Source organism: Bombus vancouverensis, chromosome 8, assembly GCF_051014615.1.
Source record: "Bombus vancouverensis nearcticus chromosome 8, iyBomVanc1_principal, whole genome shotgun sequence".
Classification (NCBI taxonomy): domain Eukaryota; kingdom Metazoa; phylum Arthropoda; class Insecta; order Hymenoptera; family Apidae; genus Bombus; species Bombus vancouverensis.
This window is the reverse complement of record NC_134918.1, coordinates 14,900,309-14,924,110: the sequence shown is the minus strand read 5'-3', so window position 1 is coordinate 14,924,110 and position 23,802 is coordinate 14,900,309. Positions and strand designations below refer to the sequence as shown.

The window sequence follows — 23,802 nt, the reverse complement described above, 5'->3', positions numbered from 1 at the left end:
AGAACAGTTGCTTCGGAACAAAGGGGAAAAATATATTCCCCTTTCAATCAGCGTTTCCTTATACGGCTGGCGTTCTTTCTCAAAACCGAGGAAAATTCGGGTTTCGGTTTCGCTTCTTTACGGATCGTCACGTACGAAGTCTAAGATCAGCGGTTCGTTCAGACGAGCTAATTGTGAACGAACCTTAACACGCGGCGCGTCGTATTACATTTTAATGCGACATCGTGGACGTTTCTTGGTCCGTGTCTCGCGATGAAAAGAAGGATGCACAAAGGAGCTTCACAGCTAGCAGAAGTCTGCGAAATAAGAGCTCTCGACTTTCTTTTTTTCGTACGGAGCTATGCGGTGAACATCAATGAGAGCTCTATTCATAGTTGCGAGAAAAGAATCGATTATTCTATTTGCTTGCAATACTATTTTCTCTCTTTTTCTTGCGTGAAATAGAGCTTAGGTGGAAATGCATGAATATTGGATGAAGATCGTGTGGGTGTCTAAGAAACCTTCCGTGCAAATGGAAGTGCAATCGGAAGTGTCGAGCTGCGCACGTGTACAGAGGCCGCGATATTTCGGTCAGCAATTACTGCGACCGGAAATGGAATGGTAGCCATCGTGTGCCATTCCCAAATGAACCGTACGGGCAAATCGATGCTAGGTCCAGTAAATTTGATTCAATCCTCGCTTCGATTTATTAAGAAACTTCTGAATAAATCGTTTAGCGATAAATTGAACGCTTCGATTACCCTCTTACAGCCGGCTCTATCGTTATCATATTGGTGGTGATCGAAAATCGATTGAGTGGACGATTAAATCGACGTCGAATATTCATTCGCTTTGCATTTATTGTCTTTCGTCGATATAATTACAAGGATAAAAATATTGTGCGATTATTAAAATAATTATTGTCATTAACGAGTATGTGCAGTTGTGAATATACATTATACAGATTCTTGTGCTTTTCTATATTCGAACACGCTACCACGTTCGACGAATCCTTGAGATGTTTTCTGCATCGATGGCATTTTTTCGCCGGGAGAACCGTAGCCACCGCCTCCAGGAGTTTCCAGAATGAACGTATCCTATGGAAAATTGTTAAAATTCAACAAATATCAAACAAAGCTCGACTTTCGTTTGCATTTTCCTGCGAAAAATGAAATTGGAGACGACGAAACGCGTGAGCACGATATTGCAAACGTAAATAGAGAAACAAGTTTCAAAAAGAAAAGTTGGCAACCAACAGCCGTATTCCATTTTCTCTGTGGTCCAAGCAGTTGTAGTATAATCTTGCTTCCTTCTTCCAATAACAATATAGGTAATATCGACGGAAATTTTGCAAACAACGTGTATAGAGAAACGTTGCCAGCAGCGACTTGCAAATAGACCCGATTATATCGACCGAGATAAAATTTTTTACAGCCCGGCGTAAAACGCGAATAGATTCGTTGCTATTTTACCTTCTCGAAATGCACGCGATCCGCGGTTTGCTGTTTCCATCGTATCCCGCAACTTTTACAGCGTCGTGTAAAATTTATGCAAGCCATACGTCTACGTCTACGCGAAGGGGTGCTCGTTGTAAAAGAATTGCCATCTTTCTTACCCCAGGGCAAACAGGCACCGCGGTTTTGGGGCCTACATTAATTCTTCTACCATCGGCTCTTTGTAATGTGTTTCGTCCTTTCTGACCTGGCCGTCCTCCTGCTAGTCCTGGTGGACTATGTACTCTTCTTTCCGTCAATATAGACAACATCATGGGTGCTCTATAAAATTTCAAAGACGTTTACAATTAAATGTTTTTTTTAGAAAATTTACGATACGATATAAGTACCTAAATGTCATTTCACGAACGACACCATCGCCACCAGGATGAGCACCAGCTCCTCCGCTTCCGGGTCGAAGAGAAAACTTGTTAAGAATAACCGGATAACGAAGTTCCAATATCTCTGGATCGGTGATTCTTGTATTTGTCATGTGTGTGTGAACACCTCCTCTACCATCCCATGTTGGTCCCTTGGTAAACAAATTTCATGACAAATAAATATTATTAATTTAGGTAGAAGAAGTAGAAAGTTTGAATTTCTTACGGCTCCACTGCCTCCAGCAACAGTTTCGTAATAACCCCATTCCTCAGTGCCAAGCGTCACATTGTTCATGCAACCCTGTGACGCTGCACAAGCTCCGAAAGCTTGCAGAACTACATCAACTACGCGTTGAGACGTGAGCACGTTGCCGCCGACCACCGCTGCCTCCTCTGAAGGATCTAAAAGAGACCCTTTTGGAATAATTACCTTTACAGGCTTTAGGCAACCCTGGAAACGAAATACCATATTCAGTGGCGAACATTGCAAAATTTTCTTTTACATTTAACAAGATTATGAGGATTAATTAATAAAAATTCACATTACCTGATTCAAAGGAACATCTCTACCAACTATGCATCTCAGACAATAAATTAACGCAGAAAGAGTAATAGCCCTAGGCGCGTTACAGTTGCCCCATACCTCATATCCTGTACCACTGAAATTTTCATTCTTTCTTACACCAGAAATTTCAAAGACAATAATTATATGAGTATGAAAAGAGAGAAAAACTTACGTAAAATCACAGACAGCTTCGCCCTTGTCCACGTCAATGTTCAAAAGGAGTTGAATAGGACTTCCGTCATCCAGATAATCTACTGCGGTTGCTACAGTGTTTCCAGTTTGCTCAAGAAGCTTTTTGCCAACAGATTTTAACATATCCCTCACAGCAACCTCAGCGTTGTGTTGAATATGACCCATGTAAGCTTGCACCACATCGAGACCGTATATATCGATCAGTTCATTGACCAACAGTAACCCCTATGAAAAAAATATTTTCTAAAATTACGAATGAAAAGACAAGATCGTCGTTATAATTACTTTGTGATTGGCTGCAATCTGAGCCTTGAGATCGCTCAGATTGTCAGACAGATTTCTGGTTCCGGAACTTCCTGGGATCTTTCCAGGTGCCATCAACGCTTCCGTCAACTCTTTCTCTCTAAATACCCCTTTCTGAACCAACAAGAAACTCTTGAAAGTCGCCCCTTCCTGTAGAAGAACATAACTTGTTGGTAATTATCATATTAATGGACATAGTGTAGACACATTCAACAAAGGCAAAGAGCTGGCATTAATCAAAAAGAGAATTTTTTCTGAGTTCAAAGTTTTGGAAATTTTTCATACCTGGAGCAAAGAGGTTGAATGTGGTGGCATGGAGCCAGGTGTAATGCCTCCTATGTCAGCATGATGTCCTCTGCTGGCTACAAAAAACACTGGCTTCTCTACGTCTCTATTTAAACACATTGAAAATTCAAGACATACAAACATATTAAATTATTGTTATTTCCTAACATTAAAGAATAAATACCTGTAAAACACGGGGGTGATGACAGTAAGATCCGGAAGGTGCGATCCTCCAGCGCAGGGATGGTTCGCGAGGATCACGTCCCCTTTTGAAAATTCACCGTTGAAAGCCTTCATTTGATACTGAACCGTTTCCTGCATGGCACCCAGGTGCACGGGTATGTGCGGAGCATTGGAAACCAGACCACCATCGGGTCCAAAAACCGCACATGAAAAATCCAAACGCTCCTTGATGTTCGTTGAGATAGCGGTTCGCTGAAGAATCCTTCAAGGTCATAATTCCAATTTATCAGAGCCTCGTACTTTAATAGACTCTCTTAAGTACATTTTATCCATCGATCTACCTGCCCATTTGTTCGGCGATGCTCATAAAACGATGAGAGAAGATGCTCAGTTGAATAGTATCCAGTTCGGTCGTGACCTCGGCCCTTAGCCCTTGACCGATCGTTATCTTCACATCGCCGCGAGATGTGATCGATGCGGTGCAATCGGGCTCGATCAAAAGAGTGCTCAGACTGTCCATTATAATGGCCGGCCCGTGAATCACGTGGCCAGGTGAGAGAGAATGCAATTGATACACTTTGGTCTCCTGGTAACCATTTTCGAAGTACACCATGGTAGTCTGGAAGAAGATTAGAATTCCGCTACTTGGTCGTTGATGGATTGGACTAATTTGGTGTAGTTTTTCTTCTGCTTACCTTTTCTACCTTTGGTGAAACATTGGAGAAAGGTAGACGTGGATCTTCCTGGATATCAATCTTTCCTGTGCCTCTTACTCTTATGTCGTTCACCAGAATCTTTCGGTTGGGCATAACGAAACCAAACTCTGTTTGGTACCTTAATTCGATACAATTATCATTAAAGGTGACATATAAAGATAGAGGAGTCATAGATTAAGGTTTCTCTTTCTTCCTTTTTTTTATATCAATAGAAAGAAAGTTTACCTTTCCAAGAACGTAGTAAGGAAATCCCCATGCTTCGTGGCGTTATTTTCAGAATTTTTACTAGGGGTGCACATTAGGGCGCAATCTGTTCCTTGATAGCGCAAATGCAGGAAAAATTCCGTCTCTATGTAAGAATCAGGAAATCCTTGAGCAGCTACCTTTTCTCGAACCTTCTTTTCTAAGGCATCTAGGCGCTCATCCAGACGTGCAAATGATTCTAAGTAAAAAAATAAAAAATTTACATCAAATTGTAAGAAGCTAATGTAAGACGAAATATACGAGCATTTTCATTAAATATACCTTGTTCATAAATTTCCGCACTGGGTTCCTGAGCTTCTTCCACGACATCAGCCAGGGCCATTCCGTAGGCCGACAAAATTCCAGCGTATTTATGAACGAAGACAGTGCCCATTCCTAGAGAACGTGCAATAGCACACGCGTGTTGCCCACCTGCACCTCCGAAACACGCCAAAACGTGGCGAGATGTATCATAGCCTTTCGCCTAATTCGCAGAGAAGAACAGAATTTTTTAATGAATTAAAATGTTATATAATGTATCTGTGTAATATATAAATGTTAATAGACTTCATACAGTTTAGTAAATACCTGTGTTAAAGCTCGTATTGGTCGACACATAGTTTCGTTGGCCACTCTGATGAATCCCATTGCTACTTCTTCGACGGTCATCTTCGGTCTATGCCCCTCTGTCGCTAGAAATTCGTTTATCTATAAACCATAGTTGATTCGTCGATAAACTACTGATTGTTTCACATAGTATGATGATGTTTCAACAGAAAATGCGTTCTATACTTGATTCGTAAGTGTTTGGAAAGCTTCCATCGTTCGAGACTTGTCCAGTGGTTCATTCTCATTCGGACCAAATATCTTCGGGAAATATTCCGGCAAGAGTCTTCCCAAAGCTAGATTCGCATCAGTGACAGCCAGAGGACCGTTCTTCTTGTAGCACGCTGGACCAGGATGGGCTCCAGCGCTCTCAGGTCCTACCTCGAAGAGACCCGACCTGAAGAAAAGCATCGATCCACCTCCTGCCGCAACTGTGTTCACGTCCAACTTTGACCCAATTTCGAGATATGTTTGAGAATGTCGTTTATCTCTTAAATCGTTTCGATTAACATCGACTACATTGCGCCAATACAATATCTTTTCACTTCATTTACGAGGCATCCTCACCAACTTAATAGTTTCAAGATAGTTTATCGTCGATTTGGATAGAGACATTTGATTTGAATTTAAAGAAATTGAAGCTAATATAAAGTAGGAGTACCTGTGCAGCCTGGATCGTGACGCCGGCGGTCGTGCTCTCGTAAACGTGCTCATAGTTACCACCATAACGACTGACATCAGTTGAGGTACCACCCATATCGAACCCGATCACCGGTAAATCGGTCTCTTTACCATAAGTAGTCATCGCATAACCAACTACACCGCCAGCAGGACCAGAAAGAATGGCTCGAGATCCATTGAATCTATAAAGACAGCCGTTATACTAATTGGTTTTTATCGGTTTCTTCGTTAATTCGATAAAACTGCATTTACGAATTCATCGGAGTCAATCCGCCATCGCTCTGCATGAACAAAACGTTCACCCCTTCCAATTTATCTTTGAAACCAGAGGAGAATCCCTAAAATAGATTTAGTTATGATATGAAAGATTAAAATATGAAACAATATATTAAGAAAAAATACCTGCAAGTATTGTTTAATATGCGGTGTCAAATATGCATCGGCAGAAGCAGTGAATCCTCGAGGAACTATCCTCGTCATGGGCATAACTTCGTGAGAAAGCGAGACTTGCGAAAAACCGACCAGTTTCGCCAACTCACCTACTCTTATCTCGTGTTCCGCAAACCTAAAATAAACGAACAAAGTATGAGTAAAGTTTGATAGAATATTAAATTAAATTATAATTGACATCTGATGTAACTGACGTGTAACTGTGCGCGAGAACCACTGCTAAACTTTCAATTCCCGATCTTCTTAATTCCTTTAGATCTAGTTTTAATTTCTCTTCGTCGAGTTCTTGAGTAATAAAAAGATCCTCGCTCGTAGATCCCTTCACTCTGCGCCATTTTTTACTATCCAAGTGACATTTACCAGGCAATGCAGGTATCACCCTGCATTTAACTTCGACTACTCTCTCATATAATACTTCCGGTGTAATTACTTGCTAAAAAAAAAAAGAACGCAATTTTCTTTGATTATTTCAATTTACTTATTTCAAATTGCATATTAATTTAACGCTATATTTAAATACAAACCAAGTCGAATATATTCGGTCGTGCTTGATTTCCTATAAAAAGAAGATCTCTGAACCCTTCGTTTATCAGGAGCGCCATTCTCGCGCCTTTTCTTTCTAAAAGAGCATTCGTAGCAACTGTCGTACCCATTCGAATCCATGATATCAACGATGTATCTATTTCCCCATTGATTTTCTTTCCAGTTTCCTGAAATTGCTTTGTGTCATATACGAAATCAAATTCTCGGATCATAACTATAGGTACCTGTTCGAGAATTCTGCGAATTCCTTCGCGTGGCGCGTCCTCGTAGTTGGCAGGATCTACAGAGAGCAGTTTCATAACCCGAATCTTCCCGCCTGGACATCTGGCGTACACGTCGGTAAACGTGCCGCCGCGATCTATGGCGAACTCGAATTTGTCGTTGCTCATATTATTCGTGCACTACTCGACAGATACTCGAGGAATGGATCAGCTACTAGGAATGGTTAAAAAGCAAGAGAAATTACTTCGTTAGATAATCGAAGTAATCTATAAAGAGCATAAAATTTATGCACGGTAATGCCTGATAAGATTGGACGCTGACAAGTCTCAATGATGTATACATAACAAAACAAACAAACTGTAATTACGCATGTTTGTCACATATAATAGATACAGGCAGCCAATTTTCGATTATTAAAGGAAATTGAGAATACACAATGATTATCGACGGGAATGCCTTTTTCTTTCCTTTCTTCGATTCAATGATGATCGAGGCAATTTAAATCAATAATGCCTGGTTTCCTTCTCTGTTGACATGATCAATGGCACTTCGTGGTTTGGAGCAACTATTTTGTCGAGTATTTTCCGGTGTCGCACACTCGATAGCAGCACTGTTGCGAAAATTGACGCAGTAGACTATAAGCATTGATTAGAAATGGGATGCCGTGTATACTCGTCTGTGCTACTAGTACCTACTAGTACTTTTCCACAACGGCCGATTACATCAATTGCGTAACACGATGGCGAACTCCGTCTAACCGTAAAATTTTCTTGCAACGAGACTTGTAAATGGTTCTCATTCATGAACAATCGAGGTTAAAATATGATATCATCGTGGACGACCATCAATTAGAATTATTATGAAAATGTCAGGAAGTTGAGAAAATAATGTTTTTAGAAATTGAGTAATTCGAACGAATGAAATTATTTCATTCACCATTTCTTCGATGTAAAATATATTTCTTATTGAATTGTTAGTTCCATCATAGTCGTTGAATAGCAGAGAATATTGGATCTGATATTACACATCAGTCTGATAACGATGAGGGTCACTGTACTCCGGTCGAGACTGCGCACCAACGATTTCTGCTTCTATTAGAGACAATACTGCGGGTGGGCGTAAAGTAAGGCACCTCCAGGGGACAAAGTTCAGCTCGAATTGGTTTTCCTCAACAAGGGGACAATTTATTAAACTATGACGCAGTGTTTCATTTTACACACATTACTTTACAGAGTTGCAGTCGCTTTGTGCTCGATTCCTCCACCAGCTTTTTATAAAATAACTTAAAAGTCTTACTTCTCTAACAACAATTCTATATAATAGATAAAAATACATCTAGCCGATTAAGAATTAACAATCCACAATTTTCAGGACATGAGTTTCTTTCGGGAATATTTTTCTTTTATATATACGCACTAAATCTATTTGTTTGGTCCGTTCCTACAATTCTGAATCACAGAGCTTTGAGATGACAAGGATCGTAGAATAAAATAGATATAGAAATATCCATAAATATAATATCTTTTCGAACTAACTTTGCGATGAGATGTTCGGAATAGTTGCGGATACTTGTGTGAACAAAAGATAAATCTATCTAATAGACTCTTTCTCTCATCAATAAATAGAAATTATACAAAATTGAGATTGTTTATACTTTCATTGAGTTTTCTCAAGGATTCACAATCGAATCTTCCCATCGAGTATATTGTTATAAATTTCTTCCGTCAGCTTCACATAGACACCAGAGTTGTCAAGGAAATAAATTGGATCTGAAACCTGTATAAGTAAAATTGTAAGAATAATATATTATAAAATATTAAACATAAAAATTAAAACATTACCTTTTTAATATTGAATCCGTCCTCTTGAAGATCCTTTTTCTTCAACTTAAACGTGCCTAGTAAAATAAAAACTGTTATCATTTAAATGTTAATAATTAAGATAGTAAATACAAAAACTAAGATAATAAATAAATCGGTTAGAATTAGAATACTTGCCAGTCATCGGTAATTCTGATAAGACCCGAACGAAAAGAGGTCTGGCGTACGATGGCAAAGATTTTTTTAAACCTTCTGCCATTTCTTTGATGTTCAAAGTGTTTTCTGGATCGTAAACGGCAGCCATTCCAGCTTTTCCTTCGGTTCCAGGTACCTGTTAATCACGCAACATTTTAAATCTACTCTGGGTAAAAAACAATCAATTTTTATCGGCAATTACCTCGACTCCATATACAGCTGCGTCCTTTAAACCTATCAAGTTGCTGACAACAGCCTCTACCTCAGAAGTGGCGACATTTTCACCGTGCCACCTATAGTAACAATTATAAAGATTGGAAATAGGTTCCAAATCATGAAATGTAAATCTGCATAATTATACTAAGAAGTCTTGCCTAAACGTGTCACCAGTCCTATCCTTAAAGTAGAAGTATCCAAATTCATCCATGAGCAAAATATCACCTGTACAAACAATATAGTTAAATGATAATATCGTTCTTAAACACCTTGATATATCTTTCAATATTCTTTATTGATTTATTTCACTGACCAGAATTGAAGACTCGGTCTCCTTTTCGAAAAACATCGCGAAGAATTTTTTGTTCCGACGCTTTCCTATCTACGTATCCAGAGAAGTCATTTAACACCCTCTTTGGATTGATTTTACCCACGAAAATACCTGACTCTCCTAACAAAGGTGAGAAAATTTGTTAAAGGAATGGGACATTGAAAACATGTACAGTTAGAGTTTCCAATTTTTAACAGAGAAATATGTTATTAACCAGGTTTGCAACGTATACACAGGCCGTCTGGTTCCCTCAAAGGTTCTCCAGTTTCTTCGTCAACTCTCAATAACGCTACAGGATACAAGGAACCAGCGCAGAGTGGCACGAATCCCACTGCGCCAATCTTGTTATCGATGTTCACTGAAAATAATTCAGAAAGAAAGTAATTTATAATCAGAACCGACCAAAAAGTAAAGTATCGAGTGAGTGTGAATTACCAAGATTCGAATTCCCTTCGGTGGCACCGTAAAATTCGCCTATTTGCTTCACGCCGAATCTCTCCACGAAAGGCTTCCAAATCTGAGGTCTGAGACCGTTTCCAAACATTAATCGAACTTTGTGCGTGGTGTCACACGAAGCTGATGGCGCGGTGAGCAGATACCGACAGATTTCGCCGATGTATTGGGCTATCTATAACCAAAGTATTCTCTCATGCAACGAATTACGTCCCCTTATGGTTACAGGAAATATATATATTGAACTCATTCTCTGCTAATTTTCAACTTTTCAAGGCAACAAGAAACTCATAGGATAAGAAGATGAAACAAACTTCATCTTCCACAAGATTTAAATTGATGTTCATAGTAAATTTAAGAAAACGCAAAATAATAATAACGCAAGAATAACTTTACCGTGCATTCATAATGAACGCAATCCGACCAGAATTTGGAGGCGCTGAAGCGTCTGCGAAGAACAACCGTGATTCCTCTCAGTAATGCTTGACCTACTCCAATTAGTCCTCCAGCCGTGTGATAGAGTGGTAAAGAATTGTAAATTCGATCGGTCGGTCGTAGGTTCAGCATAGAATTCACGCCGCACGACATTAGCATGTACCTGAAACGATGACTGATCGTCCATGACCACGTAACGATCCGTTGCAACACAGATAGCTATGCTCGTGTGACATCCTCGAATAGTGTTTGACGAAAGGAACATTGCCTGGTCTTTCGCATTTTTTCTAAGAAAATAGCATCGTACAAGTATTCCAACAACAATTACAAGAAAATTTTAATGTTATCGAGATACCAAGAACTTTTGTATTCGAATGCTAATCATTTCTTGCAAATTGGTAAATGTAAGTTTCCTCTGAAGTAGCTTTCAAGATAAAAAATTCTCGTAAGTCATCTCTTTACTAACAGTAGCCACTCATGCTCAAACCGCTGAAGTATTAATCGAGAAGGAAAATAAAGATGTTTTACCTTAAATTGGTAATAACGGCAGCTTTCGGCATGCCGGTGGTGCCAGATGTGTATATATAAATCAATTTGTCTCTAGGGGTACCAAGAGCCACGGTATCCAAGGGGCTGGAATCGACGTTGCTGATTTCCGGGTTCAGATCGATTGCTCCTTCCAAACACGGGGTATCGGGCAATTCTGACCACTGATACAGTGCCACGTTCGGAATTCTCTCCCTGATTTCGTTAATAGCTAAAAAGAAGACATATTAATCTCAGTTTCAGATGCTATTACACAAATGAATAAAAAACGCGAAATTAACTTATGTCTGTTTGACTTGGTACTCATCCTGTGTCTTACTTCTGAATTATTAAAAAGACAGAAAAGTATATATTTATATTACGTGGCGTATTCAAGATTTTCCGAGAAATTACTATTCGCTGTTTTCAATTATAGCAACAGTTTGATATTTACCATCTTTGAAATTTGATCCAAAGATGACAGCCTTGCAATTAGCAGCCTTGATACTATGCACCAAAACATCCTGCCGAAGGTTTGTGTTAAGAAGGGCACCCACTAAGCCGGCTTTGCTCAGACCCAACCAGATACCTACGTACTCAGGCCGACTTTCCAAGATCAAGCCAACGCTATCTTCGCGAGACAAGGATTTTCCATGGAAGTAACGTCCCAATTGATTGCTGTATTCTTCCAGCTGCGTTCGCAAATCAGAAGTATCACGAGTTGCTCTTCAGACTGTAATTATTTCAACTCACCTCCCGATAACTCCATTCTTTGTCCTCGAAGATGAATGCAATCTTGTCGGGGTTAGCAGTGGCGTGCCTCGTGAATAATTTCGCCACGGTGAAGTTTTGCCACTCCCACCACCATAGCAACACGTTCACTCGAACGAACCTGTATGCGCCCCTATTGTCCAAACAAAATCATTTTTTCATTGCTAACTTTAATTTTTGTTCGCTAGCTTCTAACAATTTTCTAGCGTCGTTACGAAATTTATCGCATCTTTTGCCAAATCGAAAACAAAGTAATCGGAAATAAAGATTGAATATTGATCAGAAAGCGATATAAATCGGCGATTAATTGCAAGAAACAAGGAAAATGTGACGATAAAGAATGTATTGTCGCGTATGATTAAAATAGGTGACAATTTTTAACGGCAACTCTGCGGATCCTACGCAACACATTTCTGCGATGGGAAAGAGGTTAGTCGCAAAGGGATCAAATGAAATGATTAGAAAGGAATTAGGGTACAGGCAATGAATATGGTTGGTTACATGTTTTCTGGCTCGGTGATACGTGTCTCTATCGCGCATCGTCACGTTCTTCCCTAACGATACGTCCTTCTCTTTCCGAATCAATTGAGTAATTTCACGACTCGACACGCGCGTTACATGCGTCCACGCGAATGCGATCATTCCGCGATTCTTTTCACCGCGTCTGACCAATTATTATTTTATCAAAGAGAAATCGTGGCATTCTGCAAATCAAAAAATCAAGGAAGAATCGAAATTTCCTTTTCTCTAAAATTCATTAAGTATATCTTCTATGGTCTACTCGTTCTTGGAAGAAAGTAGTTTTATTTTGATTTCATCGTAGCGTTTAAAGTGGACAAGTATGACAGAATAATAAAATAAAAATAAATAGGTAAATAGTATAGAACGAATATTTTAAAAAATACGAAATCGCATCAACGCCAAGTCTCAAACGCGAGAAAAGCGCAAGAAAGACTACGTCCCCGGAAGATTACGCCTTTGTCGAAGCTCTCGTATCGCGGTGAGCATACGACACCAGCGGTCAGTCCCTTCCAGCGCTTCCACGGTGATTAAATGAAATCAAATAAAATAACGAAGCGAGCTATGCGTGCTAGGTATGAGGATAACCCTCGACTACGATGCATCGTTCGCGGTTTCGTTGCTATGTGTTAATCACACAGCAAGTATTCACTTTAGAGCCGCAGATAGGCGATAACTATCTCTAACTTTCCCGGTCTCTTCGAAATTATTTGTTCTCCCGTGTATCTTTATTTGTAATTGTTGCGCAGATTGATAATTAACCGATAAAGTTAAAATGTCGACAAATAAGAAGAATCTGTTCGTGATATGTTGTTAGTTCTATCACAGTCGTTGTGAATCGTCGAGGCGTCGAGATTCAGGTTAAAACTTTTGTACGGAATATCGTTCGAGTACACGATTCTCCGTTTTACTGAAACGTTGTTCAAATTATTTACACGAAATCATCAAAGTTAAATTTCGTTCTAAGCTGCTTTGTCCCAAATTTCGTTCTTCTCTATTAAAGACACAGTAACGCATACAAAGGATCATATCATACACAAGTACACAAATTTACAATTTTCCGTAACTCTCCATTTTTATTCAACACTAAAATGCCAACAATTACATTTTGAATTTTTTTATATTTTATATTTTATATTTATATTTATATTTTTTATATTTTTTAACAAAAAATTTTCATTGAATCGGAAATAATATAAAAATAGATGTAGTCTCGTAGGAAACTGCATCGGGTAGAGCACTCCGACACAGGGCAAATGAGACGGTTACTCTTCGAGTCGCGATAGACCAGCGCTTAATGGAATGTAAACGCTGGCATCCAGCACTCGTTGGCGGACAAGGCCGTGCCGCTCGGCCTGTTTATCTTTCGACGAGAAAATTTTGCAAATGATGTTTGCACGATTACGCATTTTCTGCGTGCAATAGCCCCTCGAGTGTAAACGACACGCCAATGCGCCATCGTTCTCGCTGTAACTGATATTTCAACAACCTGTTGCGATCGTTTGTACACGACGTGTCGCGTTGGTTCGATCCGATTCCGTGGCAAGCTCAAAGTCTCATGCTTCATTTTAATATTAGCCACAAAGAAAGGTGAAAAGAAACGAAACAACGTGAATAGATTTGCAAGTCATCTGTCAGTTTTATCACAACAAATAGATTTCAGCCATCGAGTTATTATGATGAACTTTGGCAATATTAGTGTAGAAGGATAGTAAAAGGAATTGAAGTAAGTTTTATTTCAAGAATTTATAAGTGCGTAGAGAGATACGAAAGGTTACTCTTTCATTGGGACTTTTTGTGAACATCGAGTTGATGACATACTACACTCGATTACATACTACAAGTTGTCAGCCGCTGGATTATTATTTTCCTTTCTTCCTTGACGAAAGTAGACAAAGTTCCTCTTTTATTATTGAAGTGTATACTATATGTGTTCATCGAAAGTACTTTTGATGTAGAATTCTATCAATTAATATGTAACTAATACTATAATTATGAATAAACGCTGACCTCGTGCCATTTGAGCACGTTGTATAATCAGTGTATCGATCGAGCATACACTTCACTATAGAAAATCATGTATCCGTCTATCGATAAATTAAATTACACCTTATAAAAATTTCGGATACTTACACAATCTTAAAGCAAAATATAAATAGAACACGCATTTGAATGGTTTTCTAATTTTAGATTTACTTTCTGCAATCGTAACACAATCCTTTCTCCTTTCCTTTCTTAATAATAAAAAAAAAAAATGACCACATTGTTTTGAAACTTTGGTTGTTTACATCCTCGTAAAATAAGTGCACGCCAAAGTACAGAAACGAAGAGGAAAGAAAATAAGATCGATCCAGTCGAAACCAGATCCCCTCGAGTCTCGAAACTCGAGGCGTTTACACGATGGGCCATCGAGCGTAATCGCGGCTTCAAAACAATGTTATTCAGCCGGCTGTTTAAATTCCATGCGCTCCATATTGGCCCTACAATGGTCGTTCACGGCAGCACAATGCGCGGGATGCATCCGCAGATGAACGTGTGGCCAACTACGCGCATGCACGAAGAATACTCTCGCGATAGTGCTCGTGAATCAAGGATGGTTCGTGATCAACGATTCTCATGATGGAAATCAATGCCGAATGGCCGGGTCTTATACGATTCCTTTGTCGTGCGTCTCGAACGAAACGTGTCCATGGAAGAAGAGCTTCGTTCTTCCGTCGAAATTTTAAACTTCTATATACTTATTTTAGCGAATCCTTGTGTTCCTCGAAACTCAGAATATCGCTCGTACAACGAACGCGATTATCGTCCGGGCGAGATACTATTGAACGCGATCAAAGGTCCTATATTCAAGAGAATCCACGCCCGGACGCGTGATCTCGCTCGGATACAGGACCTTTGATCGCGTTCAATAGTATCGTAAAATTTCTTAAGTGATCTAATTGTAAAAGATGAGTTAGGAGAAAGAACCTGGCGTATATTACAGCCTGATGCATATACATAGTTCCGAGCCTGGTGACCTATTCAGATGTCGTTTGAAATGAATCACGAGGATTAAAGGTATTTATCTTAGAATCCGCACTGTACTAAGTATATGAAACGCGCGTGTCCTTATCGAAGACGTTTACGTAGGAAGAAGCATTTATAAAAGCGTAGGTAGAAACGATTAAGAACACACTTTTGTTAAGGAATTCGCACGAATGGATCGTGCACGGTTATTTATTTCAACAGTCGTGTCGCGCTTCCTTTTTCCTGCAATCACGCGAATCTCGATTATAAACACGAGCACGTGGTCTTGTCGCAATATCACTAAACGTCAAACATATCGTTCGAAGGCCGTTTATCGAATGGAACATCGACCGTGCTTCTGTTAATAATATTGCTGTTCAAATTAGCGTGACGCAATTAGCCAGTTTGTTTAAAGAATCGACGCGTAAACATTGAACCGACGGAAAGAGAAAATAATTATGTCATCGAAAAATATTTCGACAGAAACACAATACAGGTTGCCACGATGGTAACTGTTGCGCGTTTCCATCCTCATTTAAACTTACGAAGCTTGAATTCAGCTTTTTCAAATACTCACAGCACGTCTCTAGGCAAGGTTTTGTAGAGCAAGTAAATGAAGCGTCGTCGTTTTCCCGTGAACAAATAAGCGCCGATAAATACGGACAGAACCGCGATCACCAACTCGTGCACTCCCATGTCCCTGGATCTGTCGGCGCACGTTCGGTCGCAATGGATCGTCCTTAATCGCGTGAACTTTAGAGAGGAAGGAGAAAGGAAAAAAGGAGAAAAAGAAGAAAGAAAGGAAGGAATTTGCCGTAGATTGGGTTTACGTTCGATGACGAGTACGCTCGACGCGAACAGGAGATCGATGCCGCGACCAAAACACGACTAAACGTCCGCTCGACGACGGTGTACAGTGCACACGATGCGACTGTGTTCATCAACATGTGTACACTCGTACTTACTCGCCTCGTCTCGCGAAATGTGCGAGTATTCGTCATTGATAGTCAGTGACGTATAACGTAGAGGGGAGATCGTACGCCGTAGCTGCGTTCGCTTGTGCAAGAAAGTTTTGCGATAACGCGCGAACAAGCTTCCTTCTTATTATAATTCTAATTGATCGTAATTCCTTTCTAGTAAGTTAGAAAAAGGTAACGCATACTTATTAAGAATTATGATTCACAGAATTAATTTACGAGTGAGAAGAACAGGGCAAGAAGTAACGAGAGTGAATTTGATTATAATAACGACGATATTATATTTTCTAACGGACTAATAAGGCCAAAATACACAGTTTTGAACTGGTATTTTGTGGCTACACACGCGTTATATTATATGGAAATCAAATTTCTAGCAAAATAGTTCGAATTTCGAAATGATTTTTGCTAACGTGAACGCGAACACGTAGAACAGTCGAAGGTTCCGAAGACGTGAGAATCGATTAAAAATAACAATATATGTATTTATATAAACTTATGATAATAATACACGTAGATCATCCATGAAAGACAGGTACAAATATAAACGTACGCTCGCAAAGTGTGTTTCAATCCGGAAGGTGCCTCGGTTACGAATATTTCACGACGATGGATACTGAAAAATAAAACGCCAATAATGCGTACACGTTCGACTGTTCAACAACCATCAAAGCGATATGAAACGCGTGCACAATCGAACGAGCGATGAATAGTGCCAAGAATGCAAGAGAAAACTCATTTAACTTGTTATGTTTAATTATAATGCGACAAATTTCTCAACGACTTTGATAAACGACCTACCTAACTGTTAAGAAAGGTGAAAAAAAAGGTCAAAGTGAAAGCGTGTAAACAGATTAGAAGTGGAAAACAGTGATGAATACCTGGAATCGAACGATCGGGGCTCGCTACACCGTGTTCGCTATCTGAGAACCAGGTAAAGCACCATGATGTCCAGAACTGAAAACGATACGCGTCGATCTGACTACGTGAACTGTGTTTAGAGGGACACTTTTTTATGCGATAGGTGACGAAGAACATAATCTAACAGCATGAACTATGATACTGCGGTGCACTATGTTCACGACAGATAAACACAGATGTTCGATGAGTAAACTAGAAATGCGCAATCAGAGTTGAAAGATCATAATTATACATTGATAAAAAGTAAATTGCTCTTAGACGATAATTAACATCACGCCAAGTATAAGATATCAACTTTTAGCACGAATACTTACAAATTTCATTTTTTCAAGACCAAAAATATCTTACTGCACTTTTGATTTATTTCTCTCTTTGAATTAAGATGTTCGTATGGTCTTACAAAATATATGATCGAGCATTTCTATTTCAAATGCAATAAACAAAAACATGCGCTTAACATGCATCTTCTAATGATAATGTGCGTCATACCAATGATACAGACGACGACGGTCACCGTGATAGTGACGAGAACGATCCTTGTTTTAAAGTTCTGCAACCACGCCCTCTGTTGAGCTTTCTTCGCTGCCGCTCTAAATTCGTTTCCAACCATACTCAGTCGATCGCTAACTTCTTGTAGATCCTCCAGCCTCTCTCCACGCTCCATTACCTTCTGAACGTTCTCCCGCATCACCTCCGTGACTTCCTGAATTTGCAGCCTAACACTAGAAGCCAAATAAACGGGTATCACCGATACGATTCTTAAACATTTTGTAACTATCGTTTCTTATTTCTGAAACGATTATCTATCGCCCGAGATTAAGTTGAAGTGTAGTAGAAAAGAAAATCGGATTTTATTTACAAAAATGGAAGATATTCTTACTTATCCATCTTCCCATCCACTTTAGTTTCTGCGGACGTACTTGGTTGACTAAAATACGAATATTATCCATTAGAATATACGAAAACAATTATTCCAAACGGGAAAAGAATCATTCGATACATTAAACTTACTTGAACAGCATATTTTCATCCGGATCGCTGTCGTGCTCCAATAGCAACTCCTGAAATTATCCAAATTTAAATTTCCCGCCAATAGACCTCTATCCTACGGTACTACGAAGCCACAGTAACCAACTTGTCTCAGACTACTCACCTTTTCATCCTTTGCCGCACTTTTGATGTCCTCCCGGGACAAATCCCATTTGCTAGTCGTTGACACGTTCATGATCAGTAAGTCGATCGATGCCGTCTTATTAAACGATTGTTAAACCCGCGGGTAATACTTAGTACGATCGTGCCCCAAACACGCTACAAGAACACTCGACACGTAGCCATATTGCTAAGATACAACACAGTCCGCCGTTCCATTGAGAACTGGAGGTGGCTCTACTAGATTATCTCTCTTGACGTTAGATGGCGTCATCGACACATCCGGTAAAATATAGGATGCAAATACGTGTATGTGGCTGGAATTTGATCTCCCGTGATACCATGTGAACTCTTTGGACTTTATCGTAAAAAAAAGGCAACTCTTGTTAGGAAAAAAGGCTTTTCTTAGGGACTATTATTTTCTGAAATTATTTTCTTTCTTTTTCGTAAAAGATAATTAAATAACCTAAATGATAGATTTAAAAAATATAGTCTGGTTATGTATATTGCTTTTATTTCGACATAAACATCTAAGGCCTAAATCCTACCACAGATATAGAATACAACACGATAAATAACAAAATATGATTGTCGTGTAAACGTGCAGGGATTCTTCGCGAGATGTACAATAAATCCTGTAAACTATAGGAATCTTAAATCTTTTGTCCGCGCCATCCAAGGATTTAACGCCTATTTTCTGAAAAAAGACGGAAGAAAAAAGTGATACGTTCGCTCCCTGCACGAGTTTTTCGTGTATGTAGAGTCATTCTTACAGAGTAGAAAAACGTCGATCGTGTGGATGACAGATCGTAATAAAACGTATTGGACGAGCTTGTGTATATAAAAATAGACCAGCCTTTCGGGGTATCCGTAGCTCTGAGTTATCCACGACTTTATAGGACGATTAACAACATTTGTAACGGATTTTGTTGTCGTTCACGAACGATGCTTGAGAAAATATAACGAACTCTTTACGAATTGACAATGATCTAAGACAGAGGTCAGACTGTGATAATCAGGACACGTGAATGTTTACGATTAAAATACGTATAATCGATTGTTTTCTACCATATAGAAGTCGCTGCTCGATATGTGAAGCGCTTATTTCAATTTACAGATATTCATAATATCCTGAAATCACTGTAACGATCGATCGTTACCGGTGATCAGCTGGCCTTTTCGAAAACAACATTAATAATATGATAAATCTACATGCAAATATATCGACGGGGAGACCGTTCTCCATCCGTCTTGTACGTTTTTAGGCCGTCCCTACTCGATTGAATCTTTTCTTTTTTTTTTATTTTCTTTTTTTTTTTCACTTCGACAATCCTATAAATACTTCCCTGAAATACGCGATACCAGCTTTCGCGGCCGAAGCTCCGTTTCGCGGGAAACGAACAAAACGAAAATCGTATGCGCGCCTTTCCTATCTTTGGAAGACAAATTAAAAATTATTCAGAAAGATTTTTCTAGTAAATTTTCTTTTTAGTCACAGTTGCCTATTATATTAATGGTATGAATTCAGAAATAGGATTCTCGAATTAAGATCTTCAAAGTAATCTAGAGTTTTCCTGGAATATCTTATTCCATATATAATCGCTAAACTATTAACGTTACATTATATTTCTACACGATATCGTATAATAAGAAGCGTTGAGACGTCCAGCGTCGCACGAATTGGACGAAACCAGCGTCCAACGAAACGAACCGAGAGCTTTGATCGGCTGACGCGATCCTCAAAGTGAAATTCCACGTTTATCAGAAACGAAATGATCGTCAACGACGAAAAGCAACGTCGTTTACACCTTCCGTTGGCCCGGTTAATTTAATAAATTAATGACACGCCGTCGACAACGTTTTTGCTCGCTTGGCAAACGTATCCTCTCTGAAAATCGAACCGGACGAGGAACGATTGGAGCCGATTCGACGACTAACTTTCGCATTGACACAATTCGTTCCGAAAGTAAACGACGATCAGCCGTTTTTATCTCAATTAATGAAAGTTGTTTAATTGAAGCTGATATATCGCGTAGCCGCAATTATCGGAAAACTCTCTCTCTCTCTTTCTTCGTTTCTGTACGCGTGTGTATGCGTTACACGCGAGAGAAACAGTGCGATAGCGTTTTACCACCAAACAATCGAATGCAGAGTAATTTATGTAAAACGTTCGACATGGTTCCCTAGGAAATTTCGACTTATATATAGAAATCGTGTGACAATGTTTGATCGAATAATTAACAAGAGTACGGCGGAATAACTAGAAACCATAGGAATAATCGCGATCGATACTTCTCAATGACATAGAGAAAGCGTAATAAACCTTGGAGTTCTTTTAACACCTTCAGCCATAAAACTGTCGTTTTTATGGCTCGGTACTTTTCCTCCAACTTTAGGGGCGAGCGTATCGATTGTTTTGGAAGGAATCACCCAATATATAAACGAGCACCGGTGTAGAACACAGCCAGTTGCAACACTAGAGCCGAGGGACACGTGTTATCCATTAGATCCTAATAAATAATCGAGCCGCGTACCATGCAGCCGCCAAATTTACCCGCGCTGTCATTTGTCTCGTGATAAATTTTGCGATCCTCCATTCTTCGGTTTCGATTTCGAGATCTTACGCCGAACATGTAATTAAAGAATGAGCGGTTCGTATCGCAAATTAAGAGAAATTGACAGCTCGTCAAATTGACTCGCGTACTGTTTGAAACTCGTTTCGAGTACAAAACTCGTTGCTTGGTCCACAACCAGTTCTCTTCAATTGTAAACGACACTTCGGTCACCACCGACGGGCGAGAGAAGGGTAGAGCAAATATTATTCGACAGCACGATTGAGGAAGGGTGAAAGTTTCCTTGTTTGCGCTTTCTATCCATCTATTGGCTTTCTAGGACGCGATATGCGTAGGCCTGAATTCGTTATGAGACTAAAAACACGACGAAAAATCGATACACGCGAGAAACGTCTCGTTTCGCTGCACCATTCCGCCATCCTCCGTTTTATTCGTCCTGCTAATGTAAACTCGCTAAAACCCATTTGCTTATATGATTTTAACGGAATCCTCTTAACCAAAAACCACAATCACGCTGGAACAACTTTTCCATTAACGTACGCGCTCTTTGAAACAATATTTCGCCGCTTTTTTTTCTCGAAATTTACATTACATACCAGCAAACCGCAACCTTTACTCGACGGAAACGTTTGAGCTTCATGAAGTTTACAACGAAGTTTTACATTCTCACTCATGCGATTCATCGGGAACAGAGCGAAATATCGAACGTCGTCGGTCAATGATCGCGATATCCTCTTACAGCACGTGCAGGTTCTCGCAGCTCTTACTCTTGCTGTCGTTCAAGCACATCTTGTTCAATATCTCCCTGGCGAGATTTAGGCTGAGCGCAGTCTTGCTACCGTGAAGCTTGGACAGAATCTTCCTCTTGCTACTCTGGCGCTTCAGCTTCTTGTCGCGGCTCTCACGAAGTCGAATCTGCTTGAGCACGCCTACCAGAAGCTCGTCTACATTGTGCTGGATACCGCTGGATGTCTCGATGAACTTACACTCCCTCGACGTTGCTAGCTGCTTACCCTCTTTGAAAGAACACCAACTATTCGATCATCAGAACACTCACTCTCTCTCTCTCTCTCTCTCTTTTTCTCTCACATTCTCTCTGTCATTCGCTCGCTTCCTTTTCGAGAAGCTTTATCAAATTCGCAGCTCGGCATCTTTGCACAAATGCTTCCGAATCGAGTACCGCGTTTGAGTTACTTGAATGCACCTTAAAACTCTGACAGATTTCTACGAAATCTTTCGTTTCGCGACCAAAGGGAGAAAGAATCGATGCATCTGTGTCCGACTGATCGTTGCATTGTTTGAAGTACATATATGTATGTACGGCTATCCACGTGTGGGACGATTCACGTGTTTGAAAATAATAGGATGAAAATATACCATGGAATGATTCAGGGAATGAAAGTTCTGGTAATAAATCTACGCGAATAATTAACAGGCCTTTTTCTGCGAATTTGATATAAAAATGGTATCTGCCAGCCCCGTGATCCTTAATTTGATCAATAGATACGTACTTTTCAATTATTTCAGTTACCTACAGTACTTTTATTCAGTTATTCGAGCTAGACATTCGAGATCTCTCTCAACGATTTTCCTATTGAAAATGCATTTTGTCTGAAAGCTAAAACTCACCGTTTGCCGTGATCGTCCGACTTCTCGCAAGATCAGACTTGTTACCGACTACAATCACTGATCGTTCCTGCGTGTAGTGCTCCCTCCATAAGTAGTTTAAGGTCTCCTCCGCAACCTGGAAGCTCGTACGGGACACGGTGGAGTAAACCACGATGCAAGCATGCGGCTCGTAGGTGGACAAAGAATTCTCTACCTACACGAGATTCGTAAAAGTAATTGCATTAGATACTACTAAGGACCTTCGTTCGTCTTGATAAACTCGTTTAAAATATCTTTTATTCGTTGTTCGATCCTAAATCAAGATGTAAAGATTTAAATTTGTTCTTCTTTTTGCATTCGAGAAACGCCAACCGTAGTTCTGCCGCAAATATTAAAAGAGAATATCGGTAAGTCAGCTCTTCCGAGTAATTAATCTTCGGAATTAATTAAAATATCGTTGTTTATTTGGAGTTAATTTTCTTCTTTGATTCGCCTTTCTCTAGCCAGGTCCCGTTACTTAGCTATTAACTTGACGTTTATCCGCCATGTCTATCCATCCAAGTTTTTACTTTTGTTCAACAACGTTTCACGGTTAATTGGGTTTCATGTTTATAGAATTTAGGCAAACTCGCGTACTCGGGCGTAGGCGCAAAGTCTTTGAAACGAGAATGGTACTTACGCTCATCTCCACGTGCGGATGATCGATAAATACCATTTCCGACTCCTCGCCATCCAGCAAAATTGACACTGTCTTTTCCCCGAACTCGTCATCTGTCGAACATCATAACTTTCTTCATAACACATCAATACGAAATAGGACGATTGAAAGAATTGGTGATAAATTAAATTTTGTTCGCGAAGCCTGAAACCAATAAAACTAGTCGGTGAAACGGAAAACAACAGTCTTTTGACAGTCTTTTTTTATCGAGAGACCAGTTTCTAACAGCGACAAAAACAACTGGATCTCTGCACGGTTCCCCAAATGTGAAACGAGTAAAAGGAGAAGCGAAAATGGCCAAACCGTGTTATACATATGTTTATGATAAAAATCTTAAGGTTCCTAGTCTCTGAGTGTTCGTAATATACCAACATTATGTGATTTAACACGTTTAAGCACGTTTAGAATCCAAGTTCTACATTTCAGACACCGTTGTAATATATTCCTCTCAACCTAATTTATTTAACTAGCGAATAGTATCTCGGAAACAACGAACTTACAATATTTTTCCTCGAATCAAGAAAGAATGTCGTTCCGTTGGCGCGAGTATAAATTAGAAAGCATCATCTTGGAGACGCTAAATGACTGATTATTCAAAATAGAAACACGCGAAGGATGTAACGGAAGGAAAATTAGGTGGGAGTATCGTATGACCATGTGTACAGCGTAGTGAACAACAATTGTCCTGTAATAGGCCGAAGGCTGCTTCGACAGGTAGGTGTACAATACTATACAACCATGGCG

General features: G+C 39.6%; 3 protein-coding genes across 6 annotated transcripts in view; all 3 read right to left on the bottom strand.

Annotated features, from left to right (window-relative positions):
• Positions 1 to 819: 819 nt before the first annotated feature.
• LOC117153954 (5-oxoprolinase) lies at positions 820 to 7,856 on the bottom strand. Its single transcript, XM_033328530.2, has 21 exons — positions 6,844 to 7,856; positions 6,601 to 6,786; positions 6,271 to 6,509; positions 6,029 to 6,191; positions 5,879 to 5,964; positions 5,607 to 5,808; positions 5,132 to 5,392; positions 4,928 to 5,047; positions 4,622 to 4,823; positions 4,322 to 4,538; positions 4,076 to 4,214; positions 3,722 to 3,999; positions 3,382 to 3,642; positions 3,198 to 3,303; positions 2,895 to 3,062; positions 2,590 to 2,834; positions 2,400 to 2,511; positions 2,079 to 2,303; positions 1,823 to 2,004; positions 1,595 to 1,754; positions 820 to 1,076 (listed from the first exon to the last, which is right to left on the bottom strand). Exons 1-21 carry the CDS (start codon positions 7,006 to 7,008, stop codon positions 936 to 938), a joined length of 3,858 nt encoding a protein of 1,285 aa, XP_033184421.2. The 5' UTR covers positions 7,009 to 7,856; the 3' UTR covers positions 820 to 935.
• A 143-nt stretch (positions 7,857 to 7,999) lies between these two features.
• On the bottom strand, positions 8,000 to 18,378 carry Fatp3 (Fatty acid transport protein 3). Of its 2 annotated transcripts, XM_033328746.2 has the most exons (19): positions 18,164 to 18,378; positions 18,022 to 18,071; positions 17,891 to 17,938; positions 17,513 to 17,732; positions 17,345 to 17,353; positions 16,983 to 17,067; positions 15,690 to 15,696; positions 11,570 to 11,720; positions 11,271 to 11,508; positions 10,820 to 11,048; positions 10,253 to 10,454; positions 9,839 to 10,031; positions 9,618 to 9,761; positions 9,386 to 9,523; positions 9,231 to 9,297; positions 9,059 to 9,149; positions 8,839 to 8,992; positions 8,683 to 8,738; positions 8,000 to 8,617 (listed from the first exon to the last, which is right to left on the bottom strand). In XM_033328746.2, the coding sequence occupies exons 1-19, from the start codon at positions 18,233 to 18,235 to the stop codon at positions 8,519 to 8,521; spliced, it is 2,253 nt and encodes a 750-aa protein (XP_033184637.2). In that variant the 5' UTR covers positions 18,236 to 18,378; the 3' UTR covers positions 8,000 to 8,518. The 2 variants fall into 2 exon arrangements, with proteins under 2 accessions (XP_033184637.2, XP_033184550.1); XM_033328659.2 differs by lacking the exons at positions 16,983 to 17,067; positions 17,345 to 17,353; positions 17,513 to 17,732; ... (1 more) ...; positions 18,022 to 18,071; positions 18,164 to 18,378 and having other exon boundaries at positions 8,683 to 8,753; positions 15,690 to 16,248.
• A 273-nt stretch (positions 18,379 to 18,651) lies between these two features.
• Positions 18,652 to 23,802, bottom strand: part of LOC117153762 (uncharacterized) — a 41,077-nt gene continuing 35,926 nt past the window's right edge. For all 3 annotated transcript variants that reach the window (XM_076621083.1, XM_076621082.1, XM_033328132.2), the window contains 3 exons: positions 23,020 to 23,111; positions 22,362 to 22,554; positions 18,652 to 21,748 (listed from right to left, as the gene is read on the bottom strand). In XM_076621083.1, the coding sequence (XP_076477198.1) occupies positions 21,468 to 21,748; positions 22,362 to 22,554; positions 23,020 to 23,111 (566 nt within the window). In that variant the 3' untranslated portion in view covers positions 18,652 to 21,467. The remainder of the gene's footprint in view (positions 21,749 to 22,361; positions 22,555 to 23,019; positions 23,112 to 23,802) is intronic.

Bases quoted from the DNA above. Each gene is read 5' to 3' on its own strand.
- Fatp3 (XM_033328746.2), bottom strand. From the start codon at position 18,235: ATGAACGTGTCAACGACTAGCAAATGGGATTTGTCCCGGGAGGACATC. The intron at 9,524-9,617 runs GTTAATAACATA...CACCTTTGTTAG, and splicing joins GTGTATACGTTGCAAACCTG to GAGAGTCAGGTATTTTCGTG. The intron at 8,739-8,838 runs GCAAGTATTCTA...TTATTTTACTAG, and splicing joins ATCAGAATTACCGATGACTG to GCACGTTTAAGTTGAAGAAA.
- LOC117153954 (XM_033328530.2), bottom strand. From the start codon at position 7,008: ATGAGCAACGACAAATTCGAGTTCGCCATAGATCGCGGCGGCACGTTT. The intron at 4,215-4,321 runs GTAAACTTTCTT...TATCGAATTAAG, and splicing joins CTTACTACGTTCTTGGAAAG to GTACCAAACAGAGTTTGGTT. The intron at 3,643-3,721 runs GTAGATCGATGG...ATGACCTTGAAG, and splicing joins ATCGCCGAACAAATGGGCAG to GATTCTTCAGCGAACCGCTA.